This window comes from Nelumbo lutea, chromosome 3 (assembly GCF_056320005.1).
Source record: "Nelumbo lutea isolate HS-2025 chromosome 3, American lotus-T2T, whole genome shotgun sequence".
NCBI classification, from domain to species: Eukaryota; Viridiplantae; Streptophyta; class Magnoliopsida; order Proteales; family Nelumbonaceae; genus Nelumbo; species Nelumbo lutea.
Window position 1 is genome coordinate 193,291 of NC_142686.1, and position 16,094 is coordinate 209,384.

General features: G+C 42.6%; 1 protein-coding gene across 1 annotated transcript in view; it reads left to right on the top strand.

The window, feature by feature from the left end:
* The window catches only part of LOC148862233 (ARM repeat superfamily protein), a 47,523-nt gene that overhangs the window by 15,226 nt on the left and 16,203 nt on the right, over positions 1-16,094 (top strand). Inside the window, exon 3 of the mRNA XM_088977112.1 lies at positions 11,256-11,406. Within this exon, the coding sequence (XP_088833238.1) occupies positions 11,256-11,406 (151 nt within the window). The remainder of the gene's footprint in view (positions 1-11,255; positions 11,407-16,094) is intronic.

Sequence of the window (16,094 nt, forward strand, 5' to 3'; positions counted from 1 at the left end):
TAGTCATTTGGAGTCCACTGCTACATCTCCTTCAAAGACTGTTCTTTCCTCTACATATGCTCACTCAAGTATTTGTGCCACTGCACATCATGCTTCTGTCTCAGGTATTCATAAAACCCCTTGGGTAATTGATTATGGTGCTTCTGACCTTTTGACCAGTGTTCCAAAGTTATTCACCTCTTATAAACTCCTTTCTAGCTGGGATAAGATATCACTTGCTGATGGTTCTCTTGCTCCTATCACGAGAAAGGGAGACATTATGACCTTTAATGCCCTGACCTTATCATATGTTCTTCATGTACCTAAACTTTGCCAATTTGCTTTCAGTTAGTAGTTTGACTAAATCTCTAAATTGCGTGTGACCTTTTTTCATTCATATTGTGTTTTTTAGGACATGGAACCTCAGAAGGTGATTGGGTGTGGCCATGAGGCAAATGGGATCTATCTATTAGACATGCCTGAGCAGAGCCAAGTACAACTTAAGAGAGATACATTTGTTTCAAAGTCCACCAGTCTTATTATGTTATGTCATAGTTGTTTGGGCCATTTGTCTTTTTCTTAATTGAGTTAGTTGTTTCCAGAGTTATTTAAAAGAGTTAGTCTATTGAGTCTTCATTGTGAGTCTTGTGAGTTCTTAAAGCATTGTAAGAACACTTATCCTTCAAGTAATAAAAGATCAACTATTCCTTTTTATACTGTTCACTCTGATGTGTGGAGTTAAAATCTCCTTTTGGAGTCCTCTTTCTAGGTGTTGAGATTTTTTCTATTTCTTTGCAGGTCTTTGGTTGCACTTGTTATGTCCACATTCCCAGTTCCAAAAGACACAAGTTTGACCCCAAGGCTTAGAAGTGTATCTTCCTTCGTTATGCCTCGACATAGAAAGTGTACTATTGTTTTGATCCCATTAGTGGCACCCAGTTTGTTTCTATGGATGTCACCTTTGCAGAGTTGGTTCCTTTTTATAGTCGTCCTTTTGAGGGGGAGAGATCTCTTGAGTTGTTTTCTTCATCCCTTCCTTTGCCAGCTCCAGTTGAGTCTTGTGTCGAGCCCTCTACAGTTACCCCCATTCTCGTGGAGGGATCCTTTGCTTTGTGGTTTTCCATTCCTGCTCCTCCCCCTCTTCTTGCTAGTCCTCTAGTTGTTTCGACTCATCCTATTCTCTAGAGGTGGTACTAGCGGCAAAGGCTAAGGCAAACACAAGTTGATCCTACACCTCTAGTTGAGTCTCAAGTGCTTCCAATTACTAAATAGAGGATATGTCCATCACCTCCTCCACTAATACCCTTGTTTCCAGACCTTGACCTACCTAGCGGTAGTCAGTGGTTGCTAGATCTTCAGCTGATGTGGAGTATAGAGCTATGTCCCATGGGGTTTTTGAGTTGTTATGACTTAGATCTCTCCTTGATGAGATGGGTGTTTCATGTGACAAGCCACTGGTGTTGTAATGTGATAACCAAGTTGCTATTAACATTGCTCACAACCTAGTTCAGCCTGATAGAACTAAGCACATTGAGGTAAACAGACACTTTATATGGGAGAGAGTGTCTTTAGGAGAGGTGTGCCTACCTTTCATTGCATCAGAAGAGCAGCAGGAAATTTTCTAACTAAGGGAGTCCCAAAGGCAAAGCTTCAACATTATGTAAGCAAGCTGGGCATGACTGACATCTATGCTCAGCTTGAGGTGGAGTATAGTGAGAATGGGCCTTCGTATTCTTTATTTATTTATTTTAGTGTTTTGTAGAGAACACTGATGTGGGCCCACAGCTACGGTCCCACTGTGTTTGTAGGGTAGAAGATGTTCTAGTCTGCCTAGGGTTAGCTATTGGTCTTTTAGTTGTTTCAGTTGTTATTTATTTCAGTCTGATTTTTTGCTCTATTTGTTATGTAAAGACTTAGGGCAGATCTGTCATTTCCATGTAATGAGCATAACCTATAAATATTAATTAAAGTGGAGGCAATAGAATATTAAGCTTCTGCTCCTCCTTTCAACCCTTGTATTCTACTGCTTCTCCTCCCTCGTCCTCTTCTTTCCTCTTACCTTTCTTCTTATCTTCGATCATGAAATCCATTAGGGTTCAAGACTGATAACAGTCCTGAACTTCTACTTGGTATCAGAGCAAGGGTTTCTCATGTGAGTCTAGTCCAGCCGACCACATGAGAACCATCTAAGGCGGGAAGCTGAGAAAGCAGAGTTCGTTGACTGGTTCTTGGAGATCTCTAGAGGATTAGCAACTGTTTGAAGAAGTGCCACAATTGCAGCGAGTTGGTGATCAGGAAGAATCAGAGAAGGCTAGGGTTCGGGTAACCTTGGTAGGCAGCAAACTGCATCCTATTGTAAGTCTTTTATTTTCTGAGAGAAGTAACATCAGAGAAGATAGGTTGGACCTATCCAGCAAGGGTGGCCGAACCACTCTAGGGTTTTATCTCTCTTTTCTCTAGGGTTTTGTCTTATCCCTGTGGCAAACCCTAGTATTAGGCCGAACCTTGTGATCTTATCCTTGCGGCAAACCCTAATAGTTCTCCTCAACATTGATCAGTTTTAGGGTTTCATATTAACCCTAATACAAACCTTATCCATACGGTACTGTCTGGAGTGTACGGCTCTTAGGACTGATTAAAACCTCAAATTGGCTTCAACATATCAGATTGCTTTTCAAACTGTTTTTCAATTTTCTTTTGGGGTTTCGAACACTTCTAAAGGGGTGGAAACAGTTCGGACTGTTGCTTTTGTGTGTGGTTATTGACTTCATATCAGTCTTATACATGTTTCATGCACATCTATCGTGAGTACAGATTGGTTCGATACTGATTTTGTGACTGTGGTTGGGAGTCCTAGTGCTGGTTTTGACTGTAGTAACCATAATTTTGAGACTTCTGGTTCTTGACCGAAATGGAGTTTAAGAATCAGGTAGAAGGCAGTTTTGGAAACAGCAGTTATGGTGGCGGTTCTGAGACAGGTTTTGAGATTACAACCGTAAAGTTTGATGGATCAAACTATTTGGAATGGGCCCAATCAGCCATGATGGCTATTGGGGGAAGGGGCAAAGTAGGGTATCTCTTGAGAGATGTGGTAGAACCTTCCAAGGGTGACCCTATGTATATCAAGTGGGTCCAAGAAAACTACTTGGTTATGACATGGCTTTGTAATTCTATGCAGCCCCATATCAGTCGAAATTACTTATGGGCAAAGACAACCAAGGAGATATAGAATGTGATGAAAGAGACTTACTCCCAACCCCTTAATGTTGCCAGAGCATATGAGTTGAAATTTGAGGTGAATTCCCTTAAACAAGGAGAGAAACCGGTGTCAGTCTACTTCTCTACCTTGAAGTCCCTGTGGCATGAGATTGATCACTTAGAGACTCTTGAGTGGGAGAGTCCGAAAGATGCTTAGATACATAGAAAGCACAACGAGACAAACAATGTGTTTGAGTTCTTGACAGGACTGAATTCAAAATATGATATTGTGAGGTAGCAGATTTTGACCAGAGATAGTGTGGCCCTCTCTCAGGCATACTTCTTAGTGCACAATGAAGAGATCAGGAGGAAAGTCATGATGCAACCTCAGCCGCTTACACCTGCCTTGGTAGCTGTCAAACCCAAAACAGAGGGTGATTCAGAGAGGGACAGAAAGAAGGAAGATAAAAGGGATGTGGTGTGTGAGCATTGCAAGAAACCTAAACACACAAAAGAAACATGTTGGAAGCTGCATCCACATTTGATCCCGACAAAGTTGAGAAATAAAATGGGTAATGCTCATGTGGCTATGACTACTGATTCAGAATCCTCATCTGGCACGAGAGGCACACCATTAGAGACATTAGCTGCAGTTCGGGCTGCTCTAATACAATTGGAGAAGGAAGTTGGCAGTTCAGCTCAGTTACCGCAGTCATCATCAGCTCCGGCCACATCGGCCTTTGCACACTCAAGTACTCGAGCCTCAGCCTACCATGCCTCCGCTCTAGGTACTACTGAACCGTGTTGGGTAATAGATTCAGGTGCATCCAATCGTATGATTAGCTTGCCCTCTTTGTTTACTACTTATCACTTATCTTCTGGTAGGGATAAAATATCTATAGCTGATGGCTCTCTTGTCCCTATTTCTGGCAAGGGTGACATCAAACCGTCGGATACTATATCCTTGTCCTCTGTCTTGCATGTTCCTAAACTGGATACTAACCTCATTTCCGTTAGTAGTATTACCAAACATTTGAACTGCTCAGTAACTTTCTTTCCTGACCAATGTGTTTTTTAGGACCTAGAGACGAAGAAGGTGATTGGGACTGGCTGTGAGACGAATAGGATCTATCTGCTCGGGGAGAGTTCTCGTCAGGAAGAGTCAGTGGATAAGAAGTTACTTGTTTCTCAGGTTGTGAGTCCGGTTATGCTTCGGCATAACCGATTGGGTCATTTATCTTTTCGGTCCTTGAAGAGTCTGTTTCCTACTTTGTTTGAGTCTGTTGAGTCATCTCAGTTGAAATGTGAAAGTTGTGAGTTTGCTAAACATTGTAGAAACTCTTATTCATTGAGTAATAAAAGGAGTAATAGTTCTTTTGATATTGTGCATACTGATGTTTGGGGGCCATATCACATTCCTTCTATGGGTGGGTACAGGTATTTTTTGTTATTTGTTGATGACCACACCCGGTTTTCTTGGGTTTATCTTATGCGATCACAAGATGAGGTGCCTGCCTTGACCCAAAACTTCCACCAAATGATCCTAACCCAGTTTGATGCCAGGATAAAAGTGCTTAGATCTAATAATGCAAAGGAATACTTTGCTAAGCCATTGGCATCGTACCTCCTTAATCATGGGGTTATCCACTAGAGCACTTGCCCTCATACACCTCAGCAGAATGGGGTTGCAGAGAGGAAGAATAGGCACGTCTTGGAGGTGGCTAGAAGTATTATGTTTACCTCCAATGTCCCTATTCGCTTATGGGGTGATGCTATCCTTACGGCGGTATATCTTGTTTAATCAGATTCGTTCTTGGGTTCATGATATGAAACCTCCTTTTTCCCTTCTATACCCCAATGAGGAGTTGTTCACTATTCCCCTCAAGACATTTGGTTGTACCTGTTTTGTTCAGCTTCTTGGTCCCCATCACTCCAAGTTTGAACCCAAGGCCTCCAAATGCATCTTTCTTGGTTATGCACAAAATCAAAAGGGTTCTTGTTGTTATGATCCTGTCTCAGGGAAGGAGTTTGTAGCCATGGACGTCACTTTCTTTGAGGAGACACCCTACTATTTTTGGGTCTCTCCTCAGGGGGAGTGCAGTGAGCATGGAGATTTGGGCCCTTTTTTTCAGGGGAAGTGCAGTGAGGATAGGGTTAATACCTTTGGGGCTGTTCCCTTACCTATTCCAATTGGTGATGAGGGCTGTAGTAGCGAGGGTGGTTAAAGGGATCGAGAGTTGAGAGTTTATCACAGGTGATGCAAGCAGGTTGATCCCGGTCATCAGCAGTCCCAGCCAGCTCCAATCTCTTCTGCGGCTCCAAGTCCAGATATTACAGTCCCAGGGCCCACAAAGACTCCTTCCATTGTTGCTACCTCACCCTCTACAGATGACCTTGACCTTTCCATTGTCCTCCGTAAAGGAAAACAGCATTGCACCACATCTACAGCCCACTGCATCCCCCATTTTTTGTCCTATGATCGCCTATCTCCCTCCTACAGGTCCTATCTCACCTCCGTTGCTGATGTCCCTATTCCGAGAACAGTGCAAGAAGCCCTATCAGTCCCGGAGTGGAGAGGTGCAATGCAAGTTGAAATGGATGCCCTGTTGAAAAATAATACCTGGGAGCTAGTTGACTTGCCCAAAGGAAAGAAACCAGTTGGATGCAGGTGGGTGTTTACTGTGAAGCACAATGCGGATGGTTCCATTGAGAGGTACAAAGCTCGGCTAGTTGCAAAAGGGTTCACTCAGACTTATGGTATAGATTACTTGGAGACATTTGCCCCGGTAGCCAAGATGACCGTCATTCGGGTTCTATTATCTCTTGCAGCAAGCTACACTTGGCCTTTGTACCAAATGGATGTTAAGAATGCCTTCCTGAATGGGGACTTGCAGGAAGAGGTTTACATGTAGTTGCCTTCTGGATTCTATGATACAAAGGCAGGTAAGAAGGTTTGCCGGCTCAATAAGGCATTGTATGGTTTGAAGCAGTCACCTAGAGCTTGGTTCGATAGATTCAGACTAGCCCTTGGGAAGTTTGGTTATGTACAGGCCCAGCCAGATCATACAATGTTCATCAAGAGGGTGGAGTCGTCACTGACACTACTTGCAGTTTATGTTGATGATATTGTGGTGACAGGAAATGACAACCATGAGATTGAGTCCCTCAAATAGCTCATTCATCAAGAGTTTGAGGTGAAAGATCTGGGTACACTACGGTATTTTTTGGGTATTGAGATTGTTAGATCTAAACAGGGGATCTTTGTCTCTCAGAGGAAATATGTTTTAGATCTCTTGGCTGAAACTGGAAGGTTAGGTGTCAAACCTACAGATACACCTGATGTAACCGTTTTCGGCCACGTACCAATGTTTTGTGATGTAAATTTTTTTGGCAAAGTACCTCGTTATTCGACCCGGTGGTGGCGTACCTTAGTGACGAGCTACTTGGTGGCGAACTGCCAGGTGGCGAACTGCTTTGGCGGTGAACTGCCTGGTGGCGAACTCCCTGGGGGCGAACTGCCTTGGTGGCGAACTGCCTGGGGGCGAACTGCCTTGGTGGCGAACTCCCTGGTGGCGAACTGCCTGGGGGCGAACTGCCTTGGTGGTGAACTGCCCGGGGGCGAACTGCCTGGTGGCGAACTGCCTGGGTGCGAACTGCCTTGGTGGCGAACTGCCTGGGGGCGAACTGCCTTGGTGGCGAACTGCCTGGGGGTGAACTCCCTGGTGGCGAACTGCCTGGGGGCGAACTCCCTGGTGGCGAACTGCCTGGGGGCGAACTCCCTGGTGGCGAACTACCTGGGGGCGAACTGCCTTGGTGGCGAACTGCCTGGGGGCGAACTGCCTGGGGGCGAACTCCTTGGTGGCGAACTCCCTGGTGGCGAACTACCTGGGGGCGAACTGCCTGGGGGCGAACTGCCTGGTGGCGAACTGCCTTGGTGGCGAACTGCTTGGGGGCGAATTGCCTTGGTGGCGAACTGCCTGGGGGCGAACTCCCTACTAGGCGGTCGATGCCTTGGAGAATGTTGGAGCTCCCTGGTGCGACGCAATCCGACTGCCCTCAGCATGAGGTGGTCTTCTTTCCTTTGTAGGCTGCGGGAGATGAGGGACCTGCGAGAACTTCATCTTTTCCTCCTCTTTGTAGGTGGCGGGAGCTGAGAGACCTGCGAGAACACCATCTTTTCCTCCTCTTTGTAGGTGGCGGGAGCTAAGGGACTTCCGAGAACTCCATCTTTTCCTCCTCCTTGTAGGTGGCGGGAGTTGAGGGACCTCCGAGAACTCCATCTCTTCCTCCTCCTTGTAGGTGGGGGGAGCTGAGGGACTTCCGAGAACTGCATCTTTTCCTCCTCTTCGTAGGCGGCGGGAGCTGAAGGACCTGCGAGAACTGAATCAGAGGTCCCGGGGGTACTTTCCCGGTGGGGGCTCTCCGATGCTTAAGTTAGCACTCTTATTGTAGAGAGCTTTGAAGATAATATGAGAGAGCTAGAGAGCAGGGTTACTTCCCTTTCTTTTCCATCCCCTTCCCCTTTGGGGGGTGAGGTCTTTATATACCGGAGTCTTCGCGAGTTAGGTGGGTGAAAAGCCTCCAAACGGTAAGACTCGTCGCATCCGGTCAGAACCGGGGTACGGTGGTGAACTCCTCGAGGTCGTCAGGCTGGCGCTTGTGTCAGGCGGCCAGGTCGGCGCTTGGGCCGGGTTGTCAGAGGGGTGCCTGCGTCAGTCGGCGGGTCAGTGTTTAGGCCAGGTCGTCAGGTCGGCGCTTGCATCAGTCGGCGGGACAGTGCCTAGATCAAGTCGTCAAGATGGTGCCTGTGTCAGTCGGCGGGTCAGTGTCTAGATCAGGTCGTCAAGCTGGCACCTTGGCTGGATCATGCGCTAGGCTGGTCCAGGTTGTCAGGTCGGCGCCTGTGTCAGTCGGCGGGACAGTGCCTAGATCAGGTCGTCAAGCTGGCACCTGTGTCAGTCGGCGGGTCAGTGTCTAGATCAGGTCGTCAAGCTGGCGCCTTGGCTGGATCATGCGCTAGGCTGGTCCAGGTCGGCCAGGTCGCGCAGGCCGTGCACAGTTCGCGCAGGCCGCGCGCGCGCCGTGCAGTTCGTGCGCACCGCGTAGGCGCGCGTTAGGCCGCGTGCAGGTCGCGCCAGGCCGGCCAGACAGGTGCCCGGGTGCGTCACTAACTTCGTAAGTTTGTTGGCTGGGTGTTTTCCTAGTTGTCACGAGGTGCCACGTGTCACAATTTTACTGGAGGGCCAAATCTGCCCTCATCAACACCCATTGAATAGAACCACATGATTAGTGTAGAGAGTGGGGAGCTGCTTGAAGACAAAGTTATGTTCCAGCGGTTAGTGGGAAAACTCCTATATCTATGCCTCACCCGACCAGACATCAGTTATGCCGTTAGTGTTATCAGTCAGTACATGCATTCTCCTAGAACCACACACCTTCTAACAACAAAAAGAATACTAGCATACTTGAAGAGATGCTCGAGTAGAGGTATACTGTTCAAGAACAATGACCACATGAAGGTGGAAGTCTATACGGATGCCGATTGGGCTGGTAGTGTTAATGACATAAGGTCTACTTCTGGGTATTGTGCTCTTGTGGGAGGTAACCTGGTTTCTTGGAGGAGTAAGAAACAGAGTGTTGTCTCCCGATCCAGTGCTGAAGCTGAGTACAGGTCAATGGCTAATGGAGTGGCTGAAATTCTTTGGCTGAGATCACTACTTGAGGAGTTGGGTATTGAGTATGAGAAGCCCCTGATGCTGTATTGTGATAATCAAGCAGCTATTAATATAGCACACAACCCAGTGCAGCATGACAGGACTAAACATATTGAAGTTGATCGACACTTTGTACGAGAGAGGGTCTCATCACAAGAAGTGTGTCTCCTATACATTACCTCCAATATGCAACTGACAGATATCCTCACCAAAGCTATACCACGGAAGAAGCTAGAGGCAGATCTATCCAAGTTGGGAATGATAAACATTTATTCCCAACTTGAGGGGGAGTGTAGAGAACACTAATGTGGGCCCCACAGCTACGGTCCCACTGTGTTCGTAGGATAGAAGATGTTCTAGTCTGCCTAGGTTAGCTATTGGTCTTTTAGTTGTTTCAGTTGTTATTTATTTCAGTCTGATTTTTTGCTCTATTTGTTATGTAAAGACTAAGGGCAGATCTGTCCTTTCCATGTAATGAGCATAACCTATAAATATTAATTAAAGTGGCGGCAGCAGAATATTAAGCTTCTGCTCCTCCTTTCAACCCTTGTGTTCTACTGCTTCTCCTCCCTCGTCCTCTTCTTTCCTCTTACCTTTCTTCTTATCTTCGATCCTGAAATCCATTAGGGTTCAAGACTGATAACAGTTCTGAACTTCTACTTGTTTAAAGTTACGTTTGTTAGTTATGGGCCTTCTTTTGTTTTCTTTAATTATTTCTTTAGTGCTGGCCGCCCTATTAAGGGCATCCAAGTAATTGTACTTAATCTTAGAATTAAGTTAATAAAAGTGATGAAAGGGGGCTAGAGAGGGAAGTTCGAATTCTTCTTCTCTCTCTTCTTTTCTTCTTCCACAACCTATTGCTGAAACTTCTTCATTCTTCTTTCTCTTTCTCTATTCCTTCTTTTCTTGCATTATCTAAATTACTGTAGGTGTAATTTTCAACTCTTCCCATTGCTTGCACCATTCATTGGAGCAAGACTGATTAAATATTCGATTGCTCAAAAAACAGATCCTGATTGGACATGGTTTAGAACTTTAGATCAACTGGATTATTGATAACTATTAAGTTAAATCCTTACATATAAGCTGAGAGAACCATTAATTAATGAGAGTAAAAGGTATTAATAACTTAATATTTCAAAAATCAATCTACAATACCATACAATTACAGAACTTTTAAAATTCAAAGTTTGCTAGGTGTGACAGAATGAAGCTGCTCATCACTGTCGGATGTCTCTCAAGTTTTTGGGCTGTCGCACCCAATAGTTATGAATATTTTCGGGAGAACAAGCAGTGCCTTTCATTTTTTTAGAGAAGGATCTCTTAGCAAGATTTGAACTGTATACTCTCTATAGTCCTTAGGTAGGAATAAGGCTTATGTCAGAGGAAAACTCATTATTATACTGAAAAAATAGATCTGAAAAACAAGAAAACATGCAATTATCGAAAAAATAAACAAGAAAACTTGCCTTGGGTATTTAGGTTGGAGTGCTATGAGTTATTAGTGGATGGGGTGTATTGCTTCAACTTGTATTCAACCTAATGTTTTAAAGTGCATGGGGATTTTTGCACCTGTGGTCCAAGATGCAAGGCTAAGACACTTTTTTGAAGCAGGTACATTTTTAAAGCAAAAATTCAAAAAATAAAAAAAAGTAATTCAAAAATGCAAACTTAATAAATTATAAAAGAAACTAAATGTGTTAAAAGGTCTATTGGCACAAATCAATATACATAAAAATAATGTGTAAAACATATTCAAAGTAAAAACGTAGAAATAAAATCAAACATATAGGGCTGCAAACATATCAGATCGAATTGTATATATGCCATTCCAAATTTGATTCGTTTATATTTGCATTCAAATTGGATTGTATCCATAATAACATATTAAATAGTATAAATAAATTATACTAAAAAATATCAAAATAATATATATTATCATTGAATGGACTAGAAATGACTTTAATGTTATATTTGATGAGCAAAATGAATTGAAAATTACTTGTATGAAACTTTAACATATGAGAATTTACTGAAAATACAACATTCCTACCAACTTTACTGATAGATACAATATAAATTTTTAAGTATATAAGAACATATGTATTTAAATCGAATTAAAGCAGATTATATCAGATTGGATAGGGGTGGATCCATATTAGATCCAATTACAAAAGGATTAAATTTAAATAACCCTTAATAGGATTGAATTCTAATTTGGACAATTGGATACTGATTACATGGTAACCAATAGGCAGTTACCAAAGGTGGAAATAAATCTTACCATTCACATGGTAACTAATGGCGAAGCTTGGAAAATGTTCCTTATATGATATGCTTTCTGTTTATTTCATTGTAACACAGGAATTGATGGAGAAGCTGAGGACACCATCAGATGCAAAACTGATGCAAATAGCAATAGATGACTTGAAAAATTCTTCCCTTCCGTTGGAAGATCGCCATCGTGCATTGCTAGAGCTCTTAATTCTTGTCGAGCCAATAGATAATGCAAATGGTAAAATACAATTTTGGTGAATTTCCTCTTTGTATGTGTCGCTACATTCCTGTTCTTGAATCCAATATCACCCTATTATCATATTTTTTACAGGAGAATATCTATCAATACTACAATAACATGCTTTTTTTGTGATAAGTACTACAATTACATGCTTTTTTTTTTATAGTTGCTACAATAACATGCTTATTAGACAGTGATATAGATGAGACTTCCCATGGAGTGCTTTTCTTGCTGGAAGAAACAGGTGGAGGCCCAGCACTAAAAATCAGAGAAGAGAAACAATCAATGGTGATTCACAGAAGAGAGGCGATTAGTTGGTTTAACGGCTTCATGGATGGAACAATCTTTGCTATTTCCAAGCTAGGTTGGAAACGGGAGTTGAGTGCTGAAGGGAAGAAGTTCATTGTGGAGAAGAAGAGTAACAATAGAGGTTTTTTCATTGAGTTGAATGAAACCGTTGGGAATGGTAGGCAGAAGATGGCTTGTTTTCCCGAGGGGAGAGGAAAATAGGGATGGGTGAAATATTGCAGAAGCATTGGATGAGTTTGAACATAGAAGATGGCTTGTAGAGAGGATGGTAGAGTTAGCTGGGAGGCAGTTAGCAGGAGTAAAGAGGTAGGAGGTCTAGGTTTAGAGTGTCTACAAAGAAGAAACATAGCTTTGCTAGGGAAGTGGATTTGGAGATTGCCTCAATGGAGAGATAAGCTATGGACAAGGGTGGTGATGAGTATAAATGGGCTTTCAGCAAATGGATGGGACGTTGGAGTACTAAATCGACCAACTCGAGCTTCACCTTGGAAGGACAGCAGTGGTATTTTATCTTCCTTCCTTAATTTGGTTAAGTATGACCTTTGTAGTGGAGGCCAAATTAAATTTTGGGAACATGATTGGCTGAGCCCCTCCCCTTTAAAAAATCAATTTCTGTCTCTATTTGCACTGAGCCGCTTCAAAAATGAGCTAGTTTCTAAATTCCTTGTTCCTTCTATTTCTACTACTGGCATTGCTTAGGATTTGGGTTTCCATAAGCATTTAAGGGATTCAGAATCTCTTCATGTCTTTAACCTGCTACAACTGTTAGAAGAGAGGTTTTCCTTGATCCTTCCAAACCTGATGGCTGAATCTGGACATGTTCCCCCCTCGGTTCCTTTACTTGTGCTTCCTTCTTCTAGACTAGCACCAAACCTCCATTACTGGGAAAGGTTGTAAAGAAAGGCTTTGTCTCAATCAAATAACACTTCTTTGCAACCTTTCCCAGTAATGGAGGTTTGATGCTAGCCTATTCAACCTAAGGTTAGTGCTTTTTGTTGTTAGTTGTGCATGAAAATATTAATACCTGTGATTTACTTCAAAGGAAGAGACCACAATGGTGTTTATCCTAGTGTTTTAAAAGCGCAAGGCACATGGGCCAATTTGCGCTTGAGGCGCAAGGCGAGGCGTGTGCCTTTTTGGAGCAAGGTGTAGAAATACTAAAAAAATGCAAAAAAAAAAAAAAAAACAGAAAATTCAAAAAAAAAGGTAGAAGCAGAATTCAAATGGGTTAGGAGTGCAAATGGGCTAGCTGATTATCTTGCTAAACAAGGGGCTTTGAGGCAACAATTGTTTTGGGCTGCATTGTAAAAGGGTCAGAAATATGTAATAGTGTGGGACTTCTAGTCCCATACACAAAGTTGTAAAACTTTTAAATCTAATTTCAAATAAAAGTTTCCTTTGATGATAAAAAATTATAAACTTAAATTTTAAAATAAATGTTTTAAAAAACCTATTATCTAAATTAAAATACATAAACATAACATGTAAAGCGTATTCAAATCAAAATTTTAAAAGTAAAATCAAACATATAAAACATTTCAAGCATGTAAAACCCACAACCTCTTTTCCTCAATTGCATTACTTTCAAATAAATTGCATTCCTGATTCTACGAAGGATAAAGTTGGATCCTAAGGTCTTTGGTTGTGTGTTTCATTCATGTCAAGGATCCAAAAAGGACAAAGTTGGACCCTAAGGCAATTCGGGGGAGGGTGCTTAGGTTAATCTCCTACATAGAAGGGGTACAAGTGTCTTGATCTAGTTACTGGAAGGAAGTTTATCACAAAACATGTCACCTTTCATGAGCTCCAGCCATAACCCTCAAAATCCTCTTCAGGAGGAGACTAGTAGGGTGGAAGAGGCTTCCTCGAGGGTTAGTCCTTTTGTTCCTGCCCCTGCTCCTCTTCCATCTACTTCTCCTGATCTAGTTCCTTCTGAGCCTACTAAGTCTACTTGTCTAGTTAATGAAGAAGCCACTGCTCCTAAACATTGTGATGCAAGTGTTTATCGAAGGAAAAGAAAGAGAGACTTGCTAGTTCATGACTGTAACCAATTGGATGCCCCTGAAGCCAACCAAGGTATGGTTTCTCCCATTGCATCCACTAGTGTTGATCCTGGTCTTCCTATTGCTTTGCGAAAACCATTCGATCCTGTGCTTTCCATCCTATAAATAGATTTGTCTCATATTCTCATTTTTCTCCTGCCTATCACTCCTTTGTTTGTGCTTGCCTTCTGTCTCTACCCCTTCCAGGTTCTCAGAGGTTGTTGTTGACCCTAAATGGAAGGAAGCTATGGATGAAGAAATGAGAGCATTATTGAAAGAAAAAACTTGAGAGATAGTGGATCCAAGGTTCAAAGTATCAACACAGGCTGATATGACATACTGGCGTATCTGCCTGTACTTGTACTTTTCTTTTTAAGTTTTATTTATTTTTTCCGAAACCGGTTCAGAGGGGTCAGTTTAAGGCCCAACTACCCTCTGAACCAGTGTCTGGCCCGATACAACCCTTGAAGAGGCGTATCGGTAAGCCATTGGCATGATACGTATCGATACTTTGAACCTTGAATGGATCTACCAAATGGGAAGAACATTGTGGGGTGTAAGTGGGTTTACACAATCAAACATAGGGCAAATGGAAATAGTGAAAGATATAAAGCTAGATTGATTGCAAAAGGGTTCACCCAAAAGGAAGGTATTGATTACAAGGAGACTTTTGCACTGGTTGCCAAATCAAATACAATCTGAGTGTTACTTTCTTTAGCAACAAAATTTTCTTGGGAACTGCATAAGTTGGATGTTAAGAATGCCTTCCTAAATGGAGACTTGTGGGAAGAAGTGTATATGGATCCTCCTTCAGGATAAAACATGAGAGGAAGGGTCTGTAAACTAAAAAGGGCCTTGTATGGGCTTAAACAATCCCCAAGAGCATGGTTTAAGAGATCATGTAGAGCAATGAAGGATATAGGGTACAAGCAGAGTGGTGCAGATTATACATTGTTCTACAAGAGAGATGGTGAAAAGTTGACAGCTATGATTGTCTATGCTGATGATATGGTGGTTTCTGGAAATGATGCAAAGGAGATTATGGAGTTAAAAGGTTTCTTAGCCTTAGAATTTGAAATCAAGGATCTAGGGCACTTGTGATATTTCTTGGGAATAGAAGTGACTAGATCCAAGGAAGGGACTTACATCTGTCAGAGAAAGTATGCTCTAGACCTGTTGAAGGAGACAGGGAAGTTAGGAATCAGACCTACTGGCACTCAGAGCAAAACCATGGATTGCAAGAAGGTGATGATGAACCTTATCTTGATAAAGAAAGATATAAGCGGTTGGTTGGAAAGTTGTATCTATCTCTCACTAGGCCGGGCATTGCGTATTTAGTCCATGTAGTTAGCCAATTCATGCATGTCCACAAGTCTCACATATGAAAGCGGTAGAGAGAATCTTGAGATATCTCCAGACATGTCCTGAGAAAGGTTTACTATTTAAGAAGCATGACAGAATAAAGGTTGAAGCGTACACAAGTGCTGATTGGGCTGGTTTTTGTGGAGACAGGTGGTCTACATCTGGATATTGTACCATTGTGGGTGGAAATCTGGTCACGTGGAGAAGCAAGAAATACGCTGTTGTGGCAAGATCAAGTGCTGAAGCTGAATATAGAGCCATGGTTCATGGTGTCGCTAAACTTCACTGGCTTTGAATCTTCCTAAAAGAATTGGGGATAGATATAACTGGACTACTCAAGCTCTATTGTGACAATTAGGCTGCAATCAACATTGCAGATAACCCTGTCCAGCATAATAGGACGAAGCATATCAAGATTGATAGACACTTTGTACATGAGAGGATTGTCTTTGGAGAACTTTGTATTCCTTACATGCCATCAACAAAACAGCTAGCTGATGTTTTCACTAAAGGTCTCACAAAATCCAGATTTATGGAGTTGTTATTGCAAGCTAGGCATGATAGATATCTGTGCTCAGCTTGAGGGGGAGTGTTGTATGGCCTAGAGCCTAGCATTGTGGGCTTGGGCCTGTTTATGTTATGTCATAATAATTATCTATGTAACTTCCTTTCTGGACTAAATGGTCTTGGGTTTATTCTGCTTTCATGTTTTCTTACTGCCTACTAGTCAGGGGCAGATTAGTCATTGTATCCCTTTCTTATTGCCCTAATATAAAAGACTGTTTTAGAGGGTTGGGGTGTGTGTGCCGCCCATTTCTTCTAAACCTATCTTCGTATGTTTTCCTTCTTCTTTAGAACTGAATACAAATAGTAGTAAGCTGTTGTAAGGAAGATGGGGGATTAGGACTAGGAAACATAGTTAACAAAAGTGAAGCTCTTTTAATCAAATGGCTCTAGAGGTGGCCTGTGGAA